Here is a 16,692-nt window from a genome sequence, read left to right on the forward strand (position 1 = left end):
CAAGGCATCAACACTTTGGATGTTTGCGTACCTCCTGCCACATTGCTTTCCAGAAAGCTTGTAATGATTTCTCTCAAGTAACAGGGCATTAAAATGTCTGCCTCTCTTTAGAAAGTGTTGTTGCTAATGTTAGGTGAAATCTTCAGTTTCAATATGATTGCATGTATGCATGTGTTTTATTTCTTCCTTCACTATCTAGGTAATTTTTCCCCGTAATTTGTGTTTTGTGTTATTTCTTTATCAGTAATTTATGTAACACTGACTATAATAGTAAAAATGGAGCCCTGGCCAGGTGGCTCATTTGGTTGGAGCATCATCTCATACACCAAAAAATGTTGCTATTTCAATCCCTGGTCAGGGCAACATTCCTAGGTTGTGGGTTCGATTCCCCAGTCAGGGCATGTATGGGAGGCAACCAACCGGTGTCTCTCTCTCCTCTCCATCTCTCCCTCTCCCTCTCCCTCCCTCTCCCTCTCTCTCCCTCTCTCTCCCTCTCTCTCCCTCTCTCCCTCCCTCTCCCTCTCTCTCTTCCTTTCCCTCTCTCCCTCCCTTTCCCTCTCTCCCTCCCTCTCCCTCTCTCCCTCCCTCTCCCTCTCTCCCTCCCTCTCCCTCTCTCCCTCCCTCTCCCTCTCTCCCTCCCTCTCCCTCTCTCCCTCCCTCTCCCTCTCTCCCTCCCTCTCCCTCTCCCTCTCCCTCTCCCTCCCTTTCCCTCTCTCCCTCCCTCTCCCTCTCTCCCTCCCTCTCCCTCCCTCTCCCTCTCTCTCTCTCCCTCCCCCCGCCCCCCCTCTCCCTCTTTATGCCTCCCCTTCTGCCCCCCTCCCTCTCTCTTTCCCTTCCTCTCACTCTAAAATCAATAAACATATCCTTGGGTGAGGATTTTTAAAAAATAATAAAAGTGGAAAAGAATGAGGAAACCCACAAAACAGGTTTGCCAGTGAAACTTTCTGGGTTAGCGAAGTCTCAGTGTGTCAAATATAGTCGGGTAGTCAAAATAAATTTGATCTCTGGTGCCACATAACATTATGACACGAGCCCTCTGCTCTTTGTGAATAGGCAGCAAAGGCACGAGCCTTGTGCAAGTTGTCCTGGTAGAGTGCTGAGCAACTGCCCTTTGCAGGAAAGAATTACTGCTTCCTTCTGGTTACGGCTATGGTGCTCCCTTAGGTGGAAAACATGGGTGGAGATGAAGACCTTTCTTATTCATCTTCTGCTCTCCAAGGAAGGGGACTTGGAAGGAAACTGTAGAGCCAGTGGGCAAGGCAGTGTCATTCCAACTTGTCTGCCATTTGAATGTGATCCAACTTTAACGCTTTGCACAGTGGAGGCAAATGTGCTTTCGCGCCCCTTCCCCTCCTCATTGCCTGCCTCCTTTAAAACAGGTGCATCTCAACTAAGACAGTTTAGACTAATGGAACTGAGTGAGTGATCACTACCAAAGGGTTAGCCTGTACACATCCTGGTTTGTCCCAGGACACGTCAGTGAGTCAGGTGCAGAGGGTCAAGCATCGCCCCATCAGTGATGTGTCAGCACCGACTGTCCTTGTTCAGTGTGTCCCACGAGGGTGAGCAGTGGGTTGATCCAGAAGGTCTTGCTTAATGGTGACGGAGGTGGAATGGGAGCCCTCCCTGAGGTCTTCAAACCTGGTTGAGATCAATGCAACACAGTAGTCCTGGAGTCCCTGTTGGAGAAAACTGGAGAGCTCTGACTGGTGTGGCTCAGTGGGTTGGGCATCATGCTGCAAACTTAAAGGTCACCGGTTTGATTCCCAGTCAGGGCACATGCCTTGGTTGCAGGCCAGGTCCCCAGCTGGGAGCATGCGAGAGGCAGCCGATCAATGTTTCTCTCTCACATTGATGTTTCTCTGCTTCTCTTTCTGCCTCCCTCCCCCCTCTTTACTGCAAAAAGTGCCAGAGAGGAGAAGCAGAATCTTCATTTCTGGGTTCATGTTGAGAATAATTGCAAAGGCTTTTTTGCTTTTTTTTGCAAAATCAGGATGGATTTTTGAGAAGTCACCAAGGTTTTTTGGTGGCTTCTCATGAGGGAACAGGTACTTCTGGCTTTTTAGTTTAGCATCTTGGCATCCGTTAGACTCTGATTTCATTCCAGGTAACAGGACCTGTCTTCTAATCACTGAGTTCGTGCAGTTTCTGGTGTGGCTCATGTGTCCAAGATCAGGTGGTGTCACCCTCCTACTTTTCCCCCTCAAAACTCAGTCTTCATGTGCAGACACGTGTCTCATTTGTGAGTAAACAGCTTGCATCTCCTGGGTGTTTTTTCTCTGGACTTTACATATTCAGTGAAAACTACAGAGGAATCTCAGATCATTCAGGGTGTGTTTTGTGGTTTGTGCTCCCAGCCTAGACATAGAAATTTGGAGGCCAGCTCTGCATTTGAGACTTTGAGTTTAAATCACACAAAATCATCAGGATTCTGTTGTAGGGAATGTGTTGAGGATCTGCGAGGTGCAGCTTCAGGGGGCAGAGGGTTTGAAACTCCCTGCAGTCTTAGACCAATGCGTCATCCCAGAAATGCAGCAAAAAATTGGGGAGCCCCGTGTATGATGGGCTGATTTGTTTAGAGAACTCTGTGAAAGGAACTCTTGGTCAGTAAAGAGTCCAGGTCTGAATCCCAGGGGTTGTGACAAGTGCCACAGATGTACATGAGGTCAGGAGCTGCTGCTGGGTTGTGTTTCAGGGTCCATTCTTGGCTCATGGCCACAGTCATTGCTTTCATTCTCTGTGCCCCATCCCCATGGCGGCAGGGACTGTGTCTGTCATTCCCCATGCCTGCCTCCTTGCTTGGAATGTGGTGGGCACTCAGTAAATAGGATGGTATTTGAATCCTATCATCAGTTTGTTGTCTCCTTTTAAAGGCTGGAAAGAAAGAATGTGATGCCTAAGTAGCTTTACTATACAGAGAAAGTAAAAAGGAGTTGCAAGTTCTTTTGCAAAGTAGAACTTCTCATCTAATCCATGAAGCATTTATCCTCTTAGAGAGCAATGTTACTGTGAGCCCTGAATTGCACTGAACACCAGCCACTAGGGCAATGCAGCTAAGTCGTCAAGAGTGAACTTACTTGTAGATAAGATTCCCAGTTTGTTCGTCTTTACCAAGAAGCAGAGCCGGGGGGCTTCTGCACAGTCCGAGTAATGAGGAAACAGGGAAACGTCGGTGTGCTATGAGGTATTTGTGTCAGATCGAATCAGCAATCACAGCGGAAGCAGGGTCTCAGGAGAAGTAACAGAGACCCTCAAAAGTCTTGCAAGAGAAAAAAGAATGGAATCCCAATTTCCATGGCCGTCCCCTGTGGGGCACACGTACTGTGTGCATGGTGCTGAGCTGGGTGCTAGTGTTAATACCTCATTTTCTCTGATCCTCACAGTAACTCTGAGCCAGGAGTTGCCAGTCTCATTTCATTCATGTACAGTCTGAAGTTAAGAGTGATCACGTGACTGTCTGAAGGTCACTTAGAGGTTAGTGAGGGAGGCTGAGGTGGGGCGTGGGAAGGTCAAGGGTGTCAAATGCAGAAGCGCCGGTGGAGGAGGGTTAAATGGTCTGTTTGCCAGCTCCCCTCCACACCCCACCTGTCTTGCTTTATTATAACAGTATTGTGTATTCATGGTGAACAACAACAGTGTAAAAGGGAGTAACAGGAAAACCAGAACCCTGTTCCTAGGCCTCGTGCTACCTGCTCAATCGCCGATGAGCTACTTGTGTGTCCTTCCTAAACTTTGTGAGCCTTTAGGAGAGAGGAGGTCGTCGGGAACAGAGCTGACCTGTAGCGAAGGTAGGGAATGTGTTGCGGATCTGCGAGGTGCAGCTTCAGGGGGCAGAGGGTTCTTCCAGGACTCTGGTCTTTCTTTCTCAGAGGGCTCGTGTGGGGTTGTGTGAAAAGCTCCGGGAGCTGAAGTCTTCCTTTTAAACCCCCCCCACCCCCCCACCCCCGCCAAGCACCGTGTTCAGAAACAAAGGCCATCGGGGGCTAAAACAACACGCAAGCATTTGAAAAGAAGCTGGTGGTGAGGTTTGCTGTCCCTTAGGCTTGTCCCCCGCCCCCAACACACACACACACCCTTTTTGTTTTGGTTGTTTAGATGATATATTTTTGGTACCTAGTAGGTTAGTTGGTTAGAAGCTGGTAGGTAACATGTGCAGGGAAATAGCAGCCCAGTGGTGGTCAAGAGTAATCTCTCACACTCAAAACTGGCCTCTCCCTGAATGTCCTCTTGGTAGAGGTTTCGACCTTATTCCCTCTTGCTCCTCTATCGTTAGGAAATTCCATGTTTACCTGGGATGGGCAGAGCTCCAGTTCTTATGAATAATGAGAAATGAGTTTGAATTGTTCTGAGATTCAGAATGTTCTAACTAAAAGAGGCCACCCAGTCTAGTGGCCTGTCCAAAAGTTTTTTTTTTTTACACGGAAGCCCAATATGTAAAGCAGAGTGTGGTGGAACGGTGGCCCGTGGCTGCCCTGAGATAGTTGCCCAGAACTGAAGCTCCGTGGTTCGAACACCACTGACACAGTGCACCCCCTTTGTTTCGGAGACAGACATGAAGGTTCAGCGTGCTGACGTGACATGTCCAAAGTTACACAGCTAGTTCTTTGGAACGTTGAAAAGAAAATAAGATCTGAAGGTGTGGCCTTGCACAGTGGACGTTTAGCTCAGGCATCTCGTTCCTCCTCCTACCACAGCAAAGATAAAAATTGTGTCATAATAGCAGTCACATCCAAAATGTTCTCCAGCATGGCAGAGTGGTGGGAACTCCTGGCCTTCAACACTCCTTCCCGCCAGCGCTCCTGGTGGTCAGCAGCAGCATGTGTAGCGAGGCCGTGTGGCGTGCACGCGGGGAGCAGGATTCTGGAGCAAGCACGCCTGCATCCCTCCCTTCCCATCTCCCCCGATTACTGATTAACTCCAGGCAGGCAGCCTGATGTCTGTGCCATTTTCTCACCTGGAAAAGGTGCCAACTTCATAAGCTTGCAGTGAGGATCAAAGGAGGTGTACATGTAAATAAGTGTGGCACATGTAACAGACAAGGACTGGATGCCTCCTGGTGGCTGGGGGCTGGGCTGGTGGTAATGGTGGTGCTGGTGGCAGGTGCGCTGACAGCTCAGGTGGAATCGATTGCCGTTCAGGCTGCTCTGGCACTTTCCTGCTCGTGTTCCAATTCCCGATGCCCTGGCCCATGTCTCTACCGTGTGCGCCGGCTTCCACCTCGCTGAAGTGGGCAGAGGCGGCCATCCTCACTCAGCTGTTCTAGGTTGGGCCATGCACAGATGTCCGCCTATGACCTGTGTCGATTTCATCCCTTTTGGCTCACCCTTTCCCCCAGCTCGCTGGCACTGGCCTGTGCTCCTAGCAGTTGGTACTCTGTAAATATTTGTCAGTGGGAATGACTGCTGTACCCTCAGAAAGGAAGGAAGAACCCAAGACCAGCCTGGGCAGCTCCCACCAGCACCTCCCTTGAACTTACATCTTCCTGCCCTTTTACCAGCCCATCCCTCACCCGGTGTTCCCGCCCCTTGAACCTGCACCCCATTGTTCCTTCATCAGCGCCCAGAGCTTGGCCTTTGGTTCTCTCTTCACACTGCTGGATTCTCTTTCAGGAGTTTCTTGGTTGATTTTTCCTGGAGACACTCTGGTGCCTACTTGTACCTGGATGTGCCCAGGCATGCCTGGCTTGTTACAGTTGGGACACACACATCGTCCCAGATTCAGAGAAGCCACGGTCAAACCCAACTGTGTGTGTTGCTTACTGTAAACTATTTAGGGGACACAAACTGAGGTCAATGAATGGTTCGCAGAAGAGCGTGGATGTTCTATTAAAAGAACACTCAGCTCTTTATTGCAGTTATCTAATGGGCAGCAATCACGGTGGCCGACGCCAGGAAAACAGGAGATGGCTCTGGGCAGGACGTGGGGTTGCGGGTGTGTCTGCCTGCATGTGTCCCTCCAAGGCACACTGAGAACCTGTGCTCGAGATAACAGAGATAGCCATAGCGTGGTGGCTAGGAATAGAATATTAGTTTCTGTAGCTAAAGGAATACTCTTTTCAAACACCATCTCGAATACTGGTTTTCAGTGTGGTGCATGGATGAGGAGCATCGTTATCCCTGGGAACTTGGCAGCAATGCCAGTTCTGGGGTCCTACCCCAGACCTACTAGGTCTTTGGGGGGGGTCTTGGGGAATGGGGCCCAGCAGCCTGTGTGTTAGCTGTCCCCTCTCCCAGGCAGTTCTGCTCAAGTCCGAGAAGCACATAGCAGTGGACTCTGTGTCCAGACCTTGACCCTGACTGGAAAAGGTGCTCTTGGGGTCTTTGACCCTAGACTAGGTCTGTCTCCTGGTTCATCTTCATTCTAATGCTGGAGGAGCCCAGAAAAGAAGTTGACGCCTCTAAAAAAGAAGCAGGTGTTCCTTAATCTAGCTTTTTTCGAAACCAGAACATTTAGAATCTGATTGAGCAAATTCTGTTGCTGTTTTTTTTTAAAGATATGTGTTATAGCTTACACTGATGTATTTTATGGATAATAAATGCCATAATGAAGGCTATATTTTTTTCCACTGACTTTTAATATCTGTTTTTTGGATATTGAGTGTAGTCCTATTACTGCCAAACTTTTATCTCATCTTTCTCTTTCCTTAAACAATGGCCTGTTTATTGAGGCACCAAATAAAAGTCAATATAGTTTTCAGCATTCAACAACACTGTGTAATCTTTGGAAATGCCCTAAAAGTGGCAAAAATAAATGTTAGGAGTCCAGGGGTAATCTCTGAAGGATGATTTCTCGAAGTGGGTAGAAGTCAGTCATCAGCTGTAGATAATTGGATGAGTGGAAATTGGGGGATTGAATACATGGAACCCCTTCTGTAATTTTCAGGGTGTCACGTGTAAATGGAAGAACCTGGATCCCAAATGTTTGTAGAGCATAGTTTGGCCAGATTTGAGCTACCCCAGGTTAACAGAACAGGTGAGCGGGTTTTTCAGAACTCTTAGTAGACAGATAGTTCATATTAAGGAACCCTTTAATACACTTCTTGTTAAAAGGTTTCAGTTTCCCAAGCACATAATAGGATTTGCAGTCAGGAAACCTGAAATTTAATCTAGACTTTCCTGAAATCTCTAAATTTAGGAAAATTTTCCTTGACTTCTTGGGCCTTAGTTTTATGTGTTTTTTGAGTTTTGGGTTTTTGTGGGTTTTTTTTCCTGTAAGATGATAGTTGTTGGTTTAGGTGAACAATATATTTTACCTCTACTAAAAAATAATGACTTTTATGTAAATAGTGGAAATCAACATAAATAAAACATGAACTAAATTTTTTAGCTACATTTTGCTAACCTGAACAAATTTTGCATGCTTTTAAATATCTTTTCTTGAAATCTTTTCAGAATCTGTTTAGGAAAAAACTATAGCAGATTAAATATTTTGAGTTACTGGGGACAATTATCTTGCAAGTTAGACTCTCAGTTTCATGATGTTTTCGCTTCTAAATAGACATCACTGGTTGTTGATAAGAAACTTTTCAATATGTTTACTTAGTAAGTGTGTTCAAACTTGACTGGTTCATCTCTGGGCTTTACATAAGTTGGATTATTAACTGATATTTGCATTTTCATTTAGGTTTTGGCTAATTTCTTTTTGTAATTCTTAAATGAAAAGTATAACCCTATTAAATCTGAAATATTTTCTTGCAGTGACCCGTATGTGAAACTCTCATTGTACGTAGCGGATGAGAACAGAGAACTTGCTTTGGTACAGACAAAGACAATTAAAAAGGTAGGTACCCATTCAAATTAAATTTCATTTTAGCCATAATTTAATCCCACTAGATTATGTATTTTGGTTCTATAGAAGTTTATGTCTTAAAATTAAGATGGTAAAACTTTTATTTATTAGTAGCTTCCATTAATTATATTTAATCTATAGATTCAAGATAGACCAAACTTCTCAGTGTCAGCCCAAGAAGATATTGTTTCTTCTGGCTTTTAGCAAAATGTCTGTAAAAACAGTACTCTTAAAATGGGGATTATTACAAGTAGCAAGCTTTTCCCCTGCAAAGAGACAAAACAAGGATTTGTTATTGTTGGCTCATTATTTTCCATAAAGAGATTTAAAATAATTTAAAATATGTTGGATGAAATAGACTCACCTGGGGAATTGGTAGGCCCAAAGGGATGGCTTAACTTGAAACAAGTATTTCCAAAGAAAGCAAAATGCTTGGCCACATGAAGACAAATAAAAAAATACTACTAATAAATCTACATTTATGTGCCTATAAATTCCACATGTATGATTTCACTAAAGATGTTTCCATGATTATATTTTAATTCATCAATCTCCGTGTTCATCTATAAAATATTTACTCCATATTTGGGGCATTTGTCAAAGAGGCATTTTTTTTTAATCAAAAGTGCTGTTATTCTTTGTGTTTCCGTGTTGCTTATGGATGGCTCCTATTTCTCCCTCCCTACCTTTGCGGAGTGAGAGAGCAGTGTGGTAAGCATTTCCTGGAGAGCTTGATGGCTTGTTTTAAAAAACGGTCGCTCTCCTGCTATGGTGCAGACGCCCGGGCTCCGTGGCCAGGTCATTTGTGTGAGGAGTGGCAGCCGTAGCGTGTCCTCCACCTGGCATTCGGCCTGGCATTAAAAGTGTTTTGATTAGTGGAGAGGATGCCTGCGAAGGAGGGAGGCCATTGTGTGATGTGTTAGGCGCATTAGGCGCTGTCACCGGTTCACTTCTCAGTGGAGCAGAGACCCTGCGGAGCAGCGAAGACAAGCCGGACCTGGTCTCCTGCTGAACGCGGAGGGAGCGGAGAACCAAAGCTGCCCAAACCTGGGATTTGGCATATTTAAAAAGTGTCTGCTTCCGGGGGGAGGGCCTCTTCCCTCCTCTGCACGGTAGAGGGTGCCGCGCGCCGGGGCTGCGACTGTTCGCTCGGCAGCCAGCCTCCTGGTTAGTATTACTTACTGTGCTGGGATCGCTGGGGCTTAAGAAATGCTTCCATCCTTCTCTCCGTGCGGCTGTGCTCCTGGCCCTTCGTGCATTTTGTGGTCTCTGGTTGTTCTCTTCCCCCACCTGCCCTCTGCTTCCTCCCCTCTGCATTTCCATGAACCTGGTCCCCAGGACGCTGCAGCCCAGGGCAGGCCTGGGCCTGCCATCCCTCTCCCTGGCTGCCTGGTCCCCCTCCCCTCCCCCGCCTCTCTCCCATTGCCGTCCCTGCTCCATTCATAGCTAAAGGTATGAAACCTTCGTTATTTAGGGCTGGATTCACTGTCGAGTTGTGGGTGGGGAAGGTGCTGATTTTTTTAAAATGCCAATTCAGTGTTATACCAATCCTGTGTTGTTGTTGTTTTTAAATTATAGTTCACTGTGGTGGTGGTGTTACCACTTTTATTCTTTGCTTCTCCCTGCACTAGCAGGTTAAAGGAAATAAGGTTAATCAAGGCAAATATTCTGACTACAAAATATCTGTAACCATTCGTGAGGTTGTGATTTTTCAGTCTGAAATTTTTACATGTAATTTTTGAAATGTGTTATTTAAGAGTATCGTGAATGTCCAAAATGCACAAGCACACATACTGCATGTATGTGCATATGTGTATGTATTCTCTTAGAGTATCTGTTTCATCCTGGTTTCGGAGGGTGTCTGAAGTCAATCTATTGTCTGTGCAGAGAACAAAGTATCTTTTCCATGTTCTTGTGCCATGTACACTTGGATGGGTTGATGTGGACGTGGATGGGTGAATGGATAGAGAGAAAGACCGAAGGATAGGGAGAAGAGTATTTGGGGAAAACGTAATTTACTTTTGGTTTATAACTGGCAGACTTTTTTCTTGTTATATATCTGATCATCAGTATTGTTCTTATAAACTATTCTTCAGATTTGAGTATTTATATAGAGAGTGAACACATTCACCCCCGTCCACCTGCTTTATTTCTCTCCAAAATGGGTTTGTAGCATGCAGGTTAAGGAAAGTGAAAAAAATTCACTTCCTCCTTGATAAGATAATCATATCCATGCTAATTTCTTGAAAGATATCTTTATGTTTTCATGGTGATACCTTTGTAGGTCCCCAGTGTTGTTCCTTCTGGTTGATATTTTGCAATTTATAGTTTCTTATCTACGAATCATCTGTTTTATAAATACATCTCATTCCCCATCTAGTTTGATTTACAGAATGGTCTCAAATAATTGACTAAATGCTAATTTATCTCATAGCTTTAAAAAAATTGTTAAGCAAAATATATGGACTGCATTGGACTAGAAACTGTTAGTTTCAAAGACCGTAAAAGATATTACAAGATAATTTCTCTTCCAGACGCTGAACCCAAAATGGAACGAAGAATTTTATTTTAGAGTAAGTCTTTCATTTTTTGTAACAGTTGTTATTGATTACTAAATTGATATATTCGTTATCCTAATAGATTCCTATTGTGTGAAAACTTGTTAACTTTTTTGGGTGAAATTCCTTTTACTGTGAGAAATGGTCGGGTAGCCACCTGAGGTGTCCCGGACTTTCGAAGACAGTGAGGAGGGGTGACCAGATCGGTACTTGTGTCATTTGGGAATGTTTTAGGGACATGAAAAGGAAACTATCTAACTATCGTATTTTAGCCTCTCTATTTGAAACATTTTTCTACAAATAAGGTAAAATATCTTTAAACCAGCAGCTCCATTACCTCTATGAGATGTGGGTGATGGATTCTTTTAGAGAGAGGCTGTAACACCAGAGGGAACACAGTCACAAAGAGGCCTGAACATCACCAATCATGTTCCAGGCAGGAAGGAAAATTTGTCTAGTTCAGATATTTAGTGTGAGAGTGTGTGTGTGAGGTATGAAACTACTTCTAGAGTTTAAATAGCACTGAATTAGATAAAATGTCCTCAACCTTTTATTTTACATGCCTAGGAGAGCTGGCTACATGTAGAAATAACTGAATTCTGTGAATTAACATATTACTATTCAGTGAGTTTTTGTGGTGCTTGCTGAGGTTTTTGTACTGAAATTTAGGAGATGTTAAACTGCTCAGGTATGTAATGGAAAGAAAAGGGTTTTTTTTTCCTCTTCAAAATTTATATATTGTCCTCACCTGAGGACATTTTTTCATTGCTTTTAGAGAAAGAGAAAGGGAGAGAAACATCAATTGGTTGCCTCCCATACAGGCCATGACCAGGAATCGAACCCACAACCCTTTGGGTATGGGATGACGCTCTATCCAACTGGGCCACACTGGCCAGGGCAAAATAAGTATATTTTCATTGTCTGTATAACTGTGATATTAAAAACTACTCTGCCTTCAGAAATGTTCCAGAGACAATCTCTTGATTAGAGTAAATTCCCAAAGCACAGTATTATCACCAGACCCATTATAATTGGTCCTGATTTCTTCTTTCAGTCACAACAGTGCTTTACATGCTGCAAACTCTGATCACTATATACGTTTTCTGTTATGTTCAGAGCTGACATACGGTATCTATATGTAAATACTTGGTGAGATCCTGTGTATAGGATGTATTTAAAATTAGTTCGTGAAGGACTACTGAAAGGCTGATGGGGGCAGGTCGATGTTAGCGGCCCTTAGTAAACTCTCAAATGGAGCTCCTACCTGTAAAATTCCAAATTATTTACACCCCTTTCAGTTTAACACCTCGGCCACACTTATGTCAGTTTTAGTGCATCCAAAATTTTTTCAACTAATCTTGGCAATATACATACGTAAACTGTATTTTTCTTGGCTTTTTATAAAAATACCTTGTTTTATTTATTCATTCCAAAAACCATTATTGCAAGCCTACTGCCACAACCTGTGGGTGTGTTGGTCAGCAGCCCTACGCCCCACGGAGCTCAGACACTAGACTCTCCGTCCCTCTGCTCACTCCATCACCGGGCCAGGGGACAGACCGAGGGGACAGAGGCACACGTCATGTTCTCTGTGCCGTATGTCAAATGTCATTTCATTCCATTCTCCATCACAAAGCAGCGGGGACTCACCGACAGTAGACTTGGGTCCACTCTCAGGCCCTGCAACACACAGTCTCCATGACCCCAGGAAGTCCACCGAATGACTCCCGTTCTCTGCAGGCTCCTCATTGCTCACGTAGGAGAGAGCGTGGGCACAGGGCTCTGTCCGGGATTTCTGTGTGAATGTAAACAAGAGCTCCTACCACCACGTCTCTCATGTGGTTGGTTATTACAAAATGACACTTGAGTCTGAATGTTGATTCCTGCCATTTGGGGGGAGGTTTTGGTAGAGACAGAAAGAAGCCAGAAGACATTGAAAGCTCGCTCACTCTGACATTGACCCCACGGTTGCTGGAAAGGTGGGGGGCATCTTTTCTTTCTTTGTCTCTCTCATAGTTCGAAGCCTGGGCCCTGGAGGTAAGCAGGCCAGACCTGGTTGGGGTTCTGGTTGCTCTGCCTGCTGACTGTGGGCTCTTAGGCAACTGACTTCATGGTGCCAGCTCCTCCTCTGTCAGACTGGGGTGACAGTCACACATCCATAGGGGGTGTGGTCAGGATTAAACAGTATCAAGTGTTTTTTGATATTTAATAAGGAGATAGTGCCTGAAAAAATAAGCGCAATATAGTAATTAGCAGCTTTCATTATTTGTTCATTATCTTAATTATTGCTATTATATTATTATTATTATTATTATTAGCCTAAGAGATATCCTCAGGTGTACACCTTGTGCAGGTGTAACCTTGGTCTAGGGCAGGAAATTTTCAACCAGCGTGCTGCGAAACTTTATAAAATCTGCAATACCTGACTATTTAGTCCAGGGCACTGACCTCTTTTCTCTTAGATTGTCGAATAGAAAAATGACAACAGCCAACACAACAATTGCTCTCTGGTACGAATGAATCAAAATTATACCTATTTTTTTTTGTCAGATCAACAAAAAATATATTTTTGGTGTGCTGCAGAATTTTAGTAGTTTGTATTTGCCATGAAATGGAAAAGTTTGAAAATCAACTGGTCTAGAGGCACAAACATACCTTTTGTAGGGGAGATTGAGAAACTCTTTAGACCTGTTTAGAATTATCCTTTCTCATGTTAGAAAAGCAGCTAAAAGCATTTTTTCTTTTAATAAACCTCAATATTCAGCATAGAACAATACAGAAGTAAATAATAGGAAACTCAATTTCATAGGTACAGATGTCCAGAAGAAGTCAATTATTTGGATTACACAGTTGATGTGGGTGCATTATAAAGCATTCTGTTCTTTATCTTTTATTCCATCCTTTAATGATTTCTGACCGTTTTTTAAATACTCTTTGTGTCCCGATAGGTAAACCCATCTAATCACAGACTCCTGTTTGAAGTCTTTGATGAAAACAGATTGGTAAGTGGCTCCCGGGTTTTGGTTTGGGTTCACCTTAAAAAAAAAAACACCTTATTTTTTAAAGCAGCGTCTTTTAAAGCCGATTAGGTTGTATTTCCGACAGTACGCATCCCCCACCAAAGACTTTGTTTTGGTTCCGTCACTAGGTCGTGATTCTAACAACTATTCCTGTATGGCTAGGACAGAACTTTTACTGGTGTATGTGTATTTTTTTGTCGTTAAATCACAGTTAATGGGAGTGAAGGTCACACTTGATAGTGTATCGGGCGACATGCCTAGGTCTTCCGCTGGGAATGCAGAACAGGGGGCAGGCCTGTGAAGGGGCCGTCCCTCGTGCGGACAAACCTTCCAGGGATTTTAAGTGTGAGTCTGTGGTGCCTCCTTTGGGGAAAACAAAAATCTAATTAACAGCAGATAGCAAAAAGTGAATCTATATTTAGCAGGTAAAATTAAGCTGTATTTTAAAAGTGGTACTTCCTCAAGGGAAATTAATAGAAAGTACCTTCAAAGAACCAAAGGTATGCCTGAGGCATAAGACTGATACAAACTAGTATTTTACACAGAGATTGGTAGATAGGTACGATGCAGATACCTAGCTATGTATATATTATAGTTATAGATTTGGTTGTAGTAAAACTAAGATTTCACTTGAGAAATGGAAGTTCAGGAGCGAACCTGGCGTGAAGCATTTTGCCAGTCCCCTGACCAGGATGTAAACATCAAGTACCCACGTGTCAGGTGCTCCGGCTGTGAAACAAACTTCGTGTGCGGGCTTAAGGTACTCTCGGAAGTGGTATAATATGACTCAGTGCAGCCCATTGTCACTCAAATCTCCTTCCCCTAAAATTTGCTTGTATTATTAGGTTAAAATGAACGTTCATACAAACCTTTCTTGCTGTAGAACTCAACGGAAACTCCAAGTTGCTAAATAGCTCGAGGTTGGTAGACTTTTTGATCTGGAGGAGACTTAGAGTGCAGACCGACCACCTGACTCCTCTCCTCGGCACTGAGAGAGGTGAGGTTTGGGGCGCTCGGTGACTCAGGCACGGCGGTCAGTGGCGATGCTTCGGCGGTCAGCAGCGATGCCTTGGAGGGAACCACCACTCTCCTAGTCTGAGGCCCGTGGTGGTGAATAGCCAGGCATTTCACCCTGATTTCAGAATTTGGGAGTGTGTTTCATTTCCTCTGCTTGGTATTGTTCTCCAGATGAGAAAGCCAGCAGATTAGGACCTACCACCAGATAGCTCTTCTGTTGCAAACATTGGGGGTCCCGGTGGCTTTGCTTTGAACCCACCTTTTTTTTTAATACTTTTATTTATCTTTAGATGAGAAGGGAAGGAGAGAGGAAGAGAAACATCAATGTATGGTTGCTTCTCGTGCATGCCTTGCTGGGAACTGGCCTGCAACCCAGGCATGTGCCCTGACTGGGAATCGAACCGCGATCATCTGGTTCGCAGGCTCGCGCTCAATCCACTGAGCTACCAGCCAGGGCTGAACCCACCTTTTTTTCACCTTGGGTGATACTTAGTTGTACCGCACCACTCACTCAGGTTTGCTCCAGGGTGCGAAGTTATTTTCTTGTTAAATCACGTGGGAGAGTCTACCGAGGGTCCACTTCTTGGCATCCGCGGCCCCCACCCCCATGCAGCCAAGACTGTGAATTCGGCAGTGTTGGGTGGAGTGGCATTAAGTCCTGGGAGTCATTCTCTCATTTATTGAGTACAATAACACGTCTTTAAGGTGAAGGCAGGGCCAAGTGTGAGGGAAAATTCCCTCTCGTCAGACGCATTTTAACTCAGTACTTAATCTTCTCCTATTAAGAGAAATTCGCTGCAGAAAATTCGTCGTTTCCCAGTATCCAACCCAACGACTGTGGAGGTGCCCTTGCCACAGACCTGGAACCGCAGGAGCGCGTCCAAACCCAGAAGGGGTTTGAGTGCAGGGCTCTGGGAACTCCTGTGCGAACACAGACTTCCCCCTGAGAAACGGGAACCCCTAGCTTTGCCCCAGGCCGCCTGCAGTGTGGCCCCGCAGCAGTGAACGCTGCTGGTGGTTTTCTCTCTGGCCATTAATCCAGCTAAGACAATGCATGACCGTAGGGGTGTCTGGCAGTTTTAGCCTTAAACAAACCAGCTTCCATTTCTCTCCCACACATCATTTTTGGCATTTCAAACACATGCCTCTAGAAAACAGGTTTGCATGTATGTAAACACAGGGTCAATTTCTCCACACCCTCAGCTCCAGAGCTGTTGGCAAAGTCATGCTTTGCGAATTTTAAAATAAACTTTTTGTCCCTCTTTGCAGCTGGGTATTTTCCCCTCCTATTTTTCACTCCCTCCTAAATAAACCTCTTTGTTAAATAACCCGTGTTTCTGGGTCACAGAAAGCTGTTGCTTTAAAACACGCAGAATACATCCAAGTTAACTACAAATCCGATGGCAGTTTTTTGAATGAGGACCTTTACTTTCTTTTTTTTTCCCCTTGGTTCCTCTTGGCTCTTTGCAAAACTAGCCAGATTCCATGTTTGCATCCCAGCTCTGTGAATATTGCTGACTTCTCACTGGAAGGCAGTCACCTCCAGGCAGACTTTTCTCTGTATGGTGATTGAATTAACTTACAACAAAAAGCACATGTACACCCTTCTTCAATTTTTTTTTCTTTTTTTGTGGGGAGGGGCGGTGCCTTGTTGGGTTTTTTTTCCCCCTCTCCCTTGACATATGGGAGAAAATGTTTTCTCCAGCTGGGGTCCTTTTCTTCCCTCAGTGACAGTCACAGTCTGTCTGACATCAACTCACAGACACATGCCTTTTAAATGAAAAGTGCTGTCAGGGCAGGAGACAGACCGCTCGCTGCCGACGTTATAAGTTGTCCTCCTTCCCCTTAGCTATTTTGTGACTTGTAGATCATGGTCTAATTATTTAGTGTTATAGGGGCACTCGTTCTGTGGGGTGTGCAGCCGTATTTATAGTACGTTTTATTCGTTTGCATTCCATCTGGGTGGTGTGGTGCTATCATAAATAACAGGACTGTAACCTCCAAGGCTCAGGAAAGGATTTTCCTAGGGCCACGGCATTTTGGCTCGTCGTCATTCGGTCGTGCGTGGAGGTGGGGAAATACCGTGTATCGCCCCATGTGTTCCGTGCCAGCTCTCGAGTTGGTTTGAGGGCGTCCAAGGCCCCGGCTCCGTGGAAAGAACTGTCTTGTGAGTGCGATGCCGAGAGATTTATGGCAGCGTGGCTCGGAGCGTGTCTGCGGCCGCAGTCAGCTGCGAGAGCTCCCTGCTGGGGCCACTCCTGTCTGATGGAAAAAAGCAGCAGCTGGGAAGGTGCTGTTTCAGGCTCTTG

At 44.9% G+C, this 16,692-nt stretch overlaps 1 protein-coding gene across 4 annotated transcripts in view; it reads left to right on the forward strand.

Annotated features, from left to right (window-relative positions):
- NEDD4L (NEDD4 like E3 ubiquitin protein ligase) overlaps positions 1–16,692 on the forward strand; it is a 289,828-nt gene that overhangs the window by 150,242 nt on the left and 122,894 nt on the right. For all 4 annotated transcript variants that reach the window (XM_037034990.1, XM_037034997.1, XM_037035015.1 and 1 more), the window contains 3 exons: positions 7,698–7,779; positions 10,323–10,361; positions 13,295–13,348. In XM_037034990.1, coding sequence (XP_036890885.1) covers positions 7,698–7,779; positions 10,323–10,361; positions 13,295–13,348 — 175 coding nt within the window. The remainder of the gene's footprint in view (positions 1–7,697; positions 7,780–10,322; positions 10,362–13,294; positions 13,349–16,692) is intronic.

Source organism: Sturnira hondurensis, unplaced genomic scaffold (genome assembly GCF_014824575.4).
Source record: "Sturnira hondurensis isolate 20B ecotype Veracruz unplaced genomic scaffold, ASM1482457v3 Scaffold0001872, whole genome shotgun sequence".
Classification (NCBI taxonomy): domain Eukaryota; kingdom Metazoa; phylum Chordata; class Mammalia; order Chiroptera; family Phyllostomidae; genus Sturnira; species Sturnira hondurensis.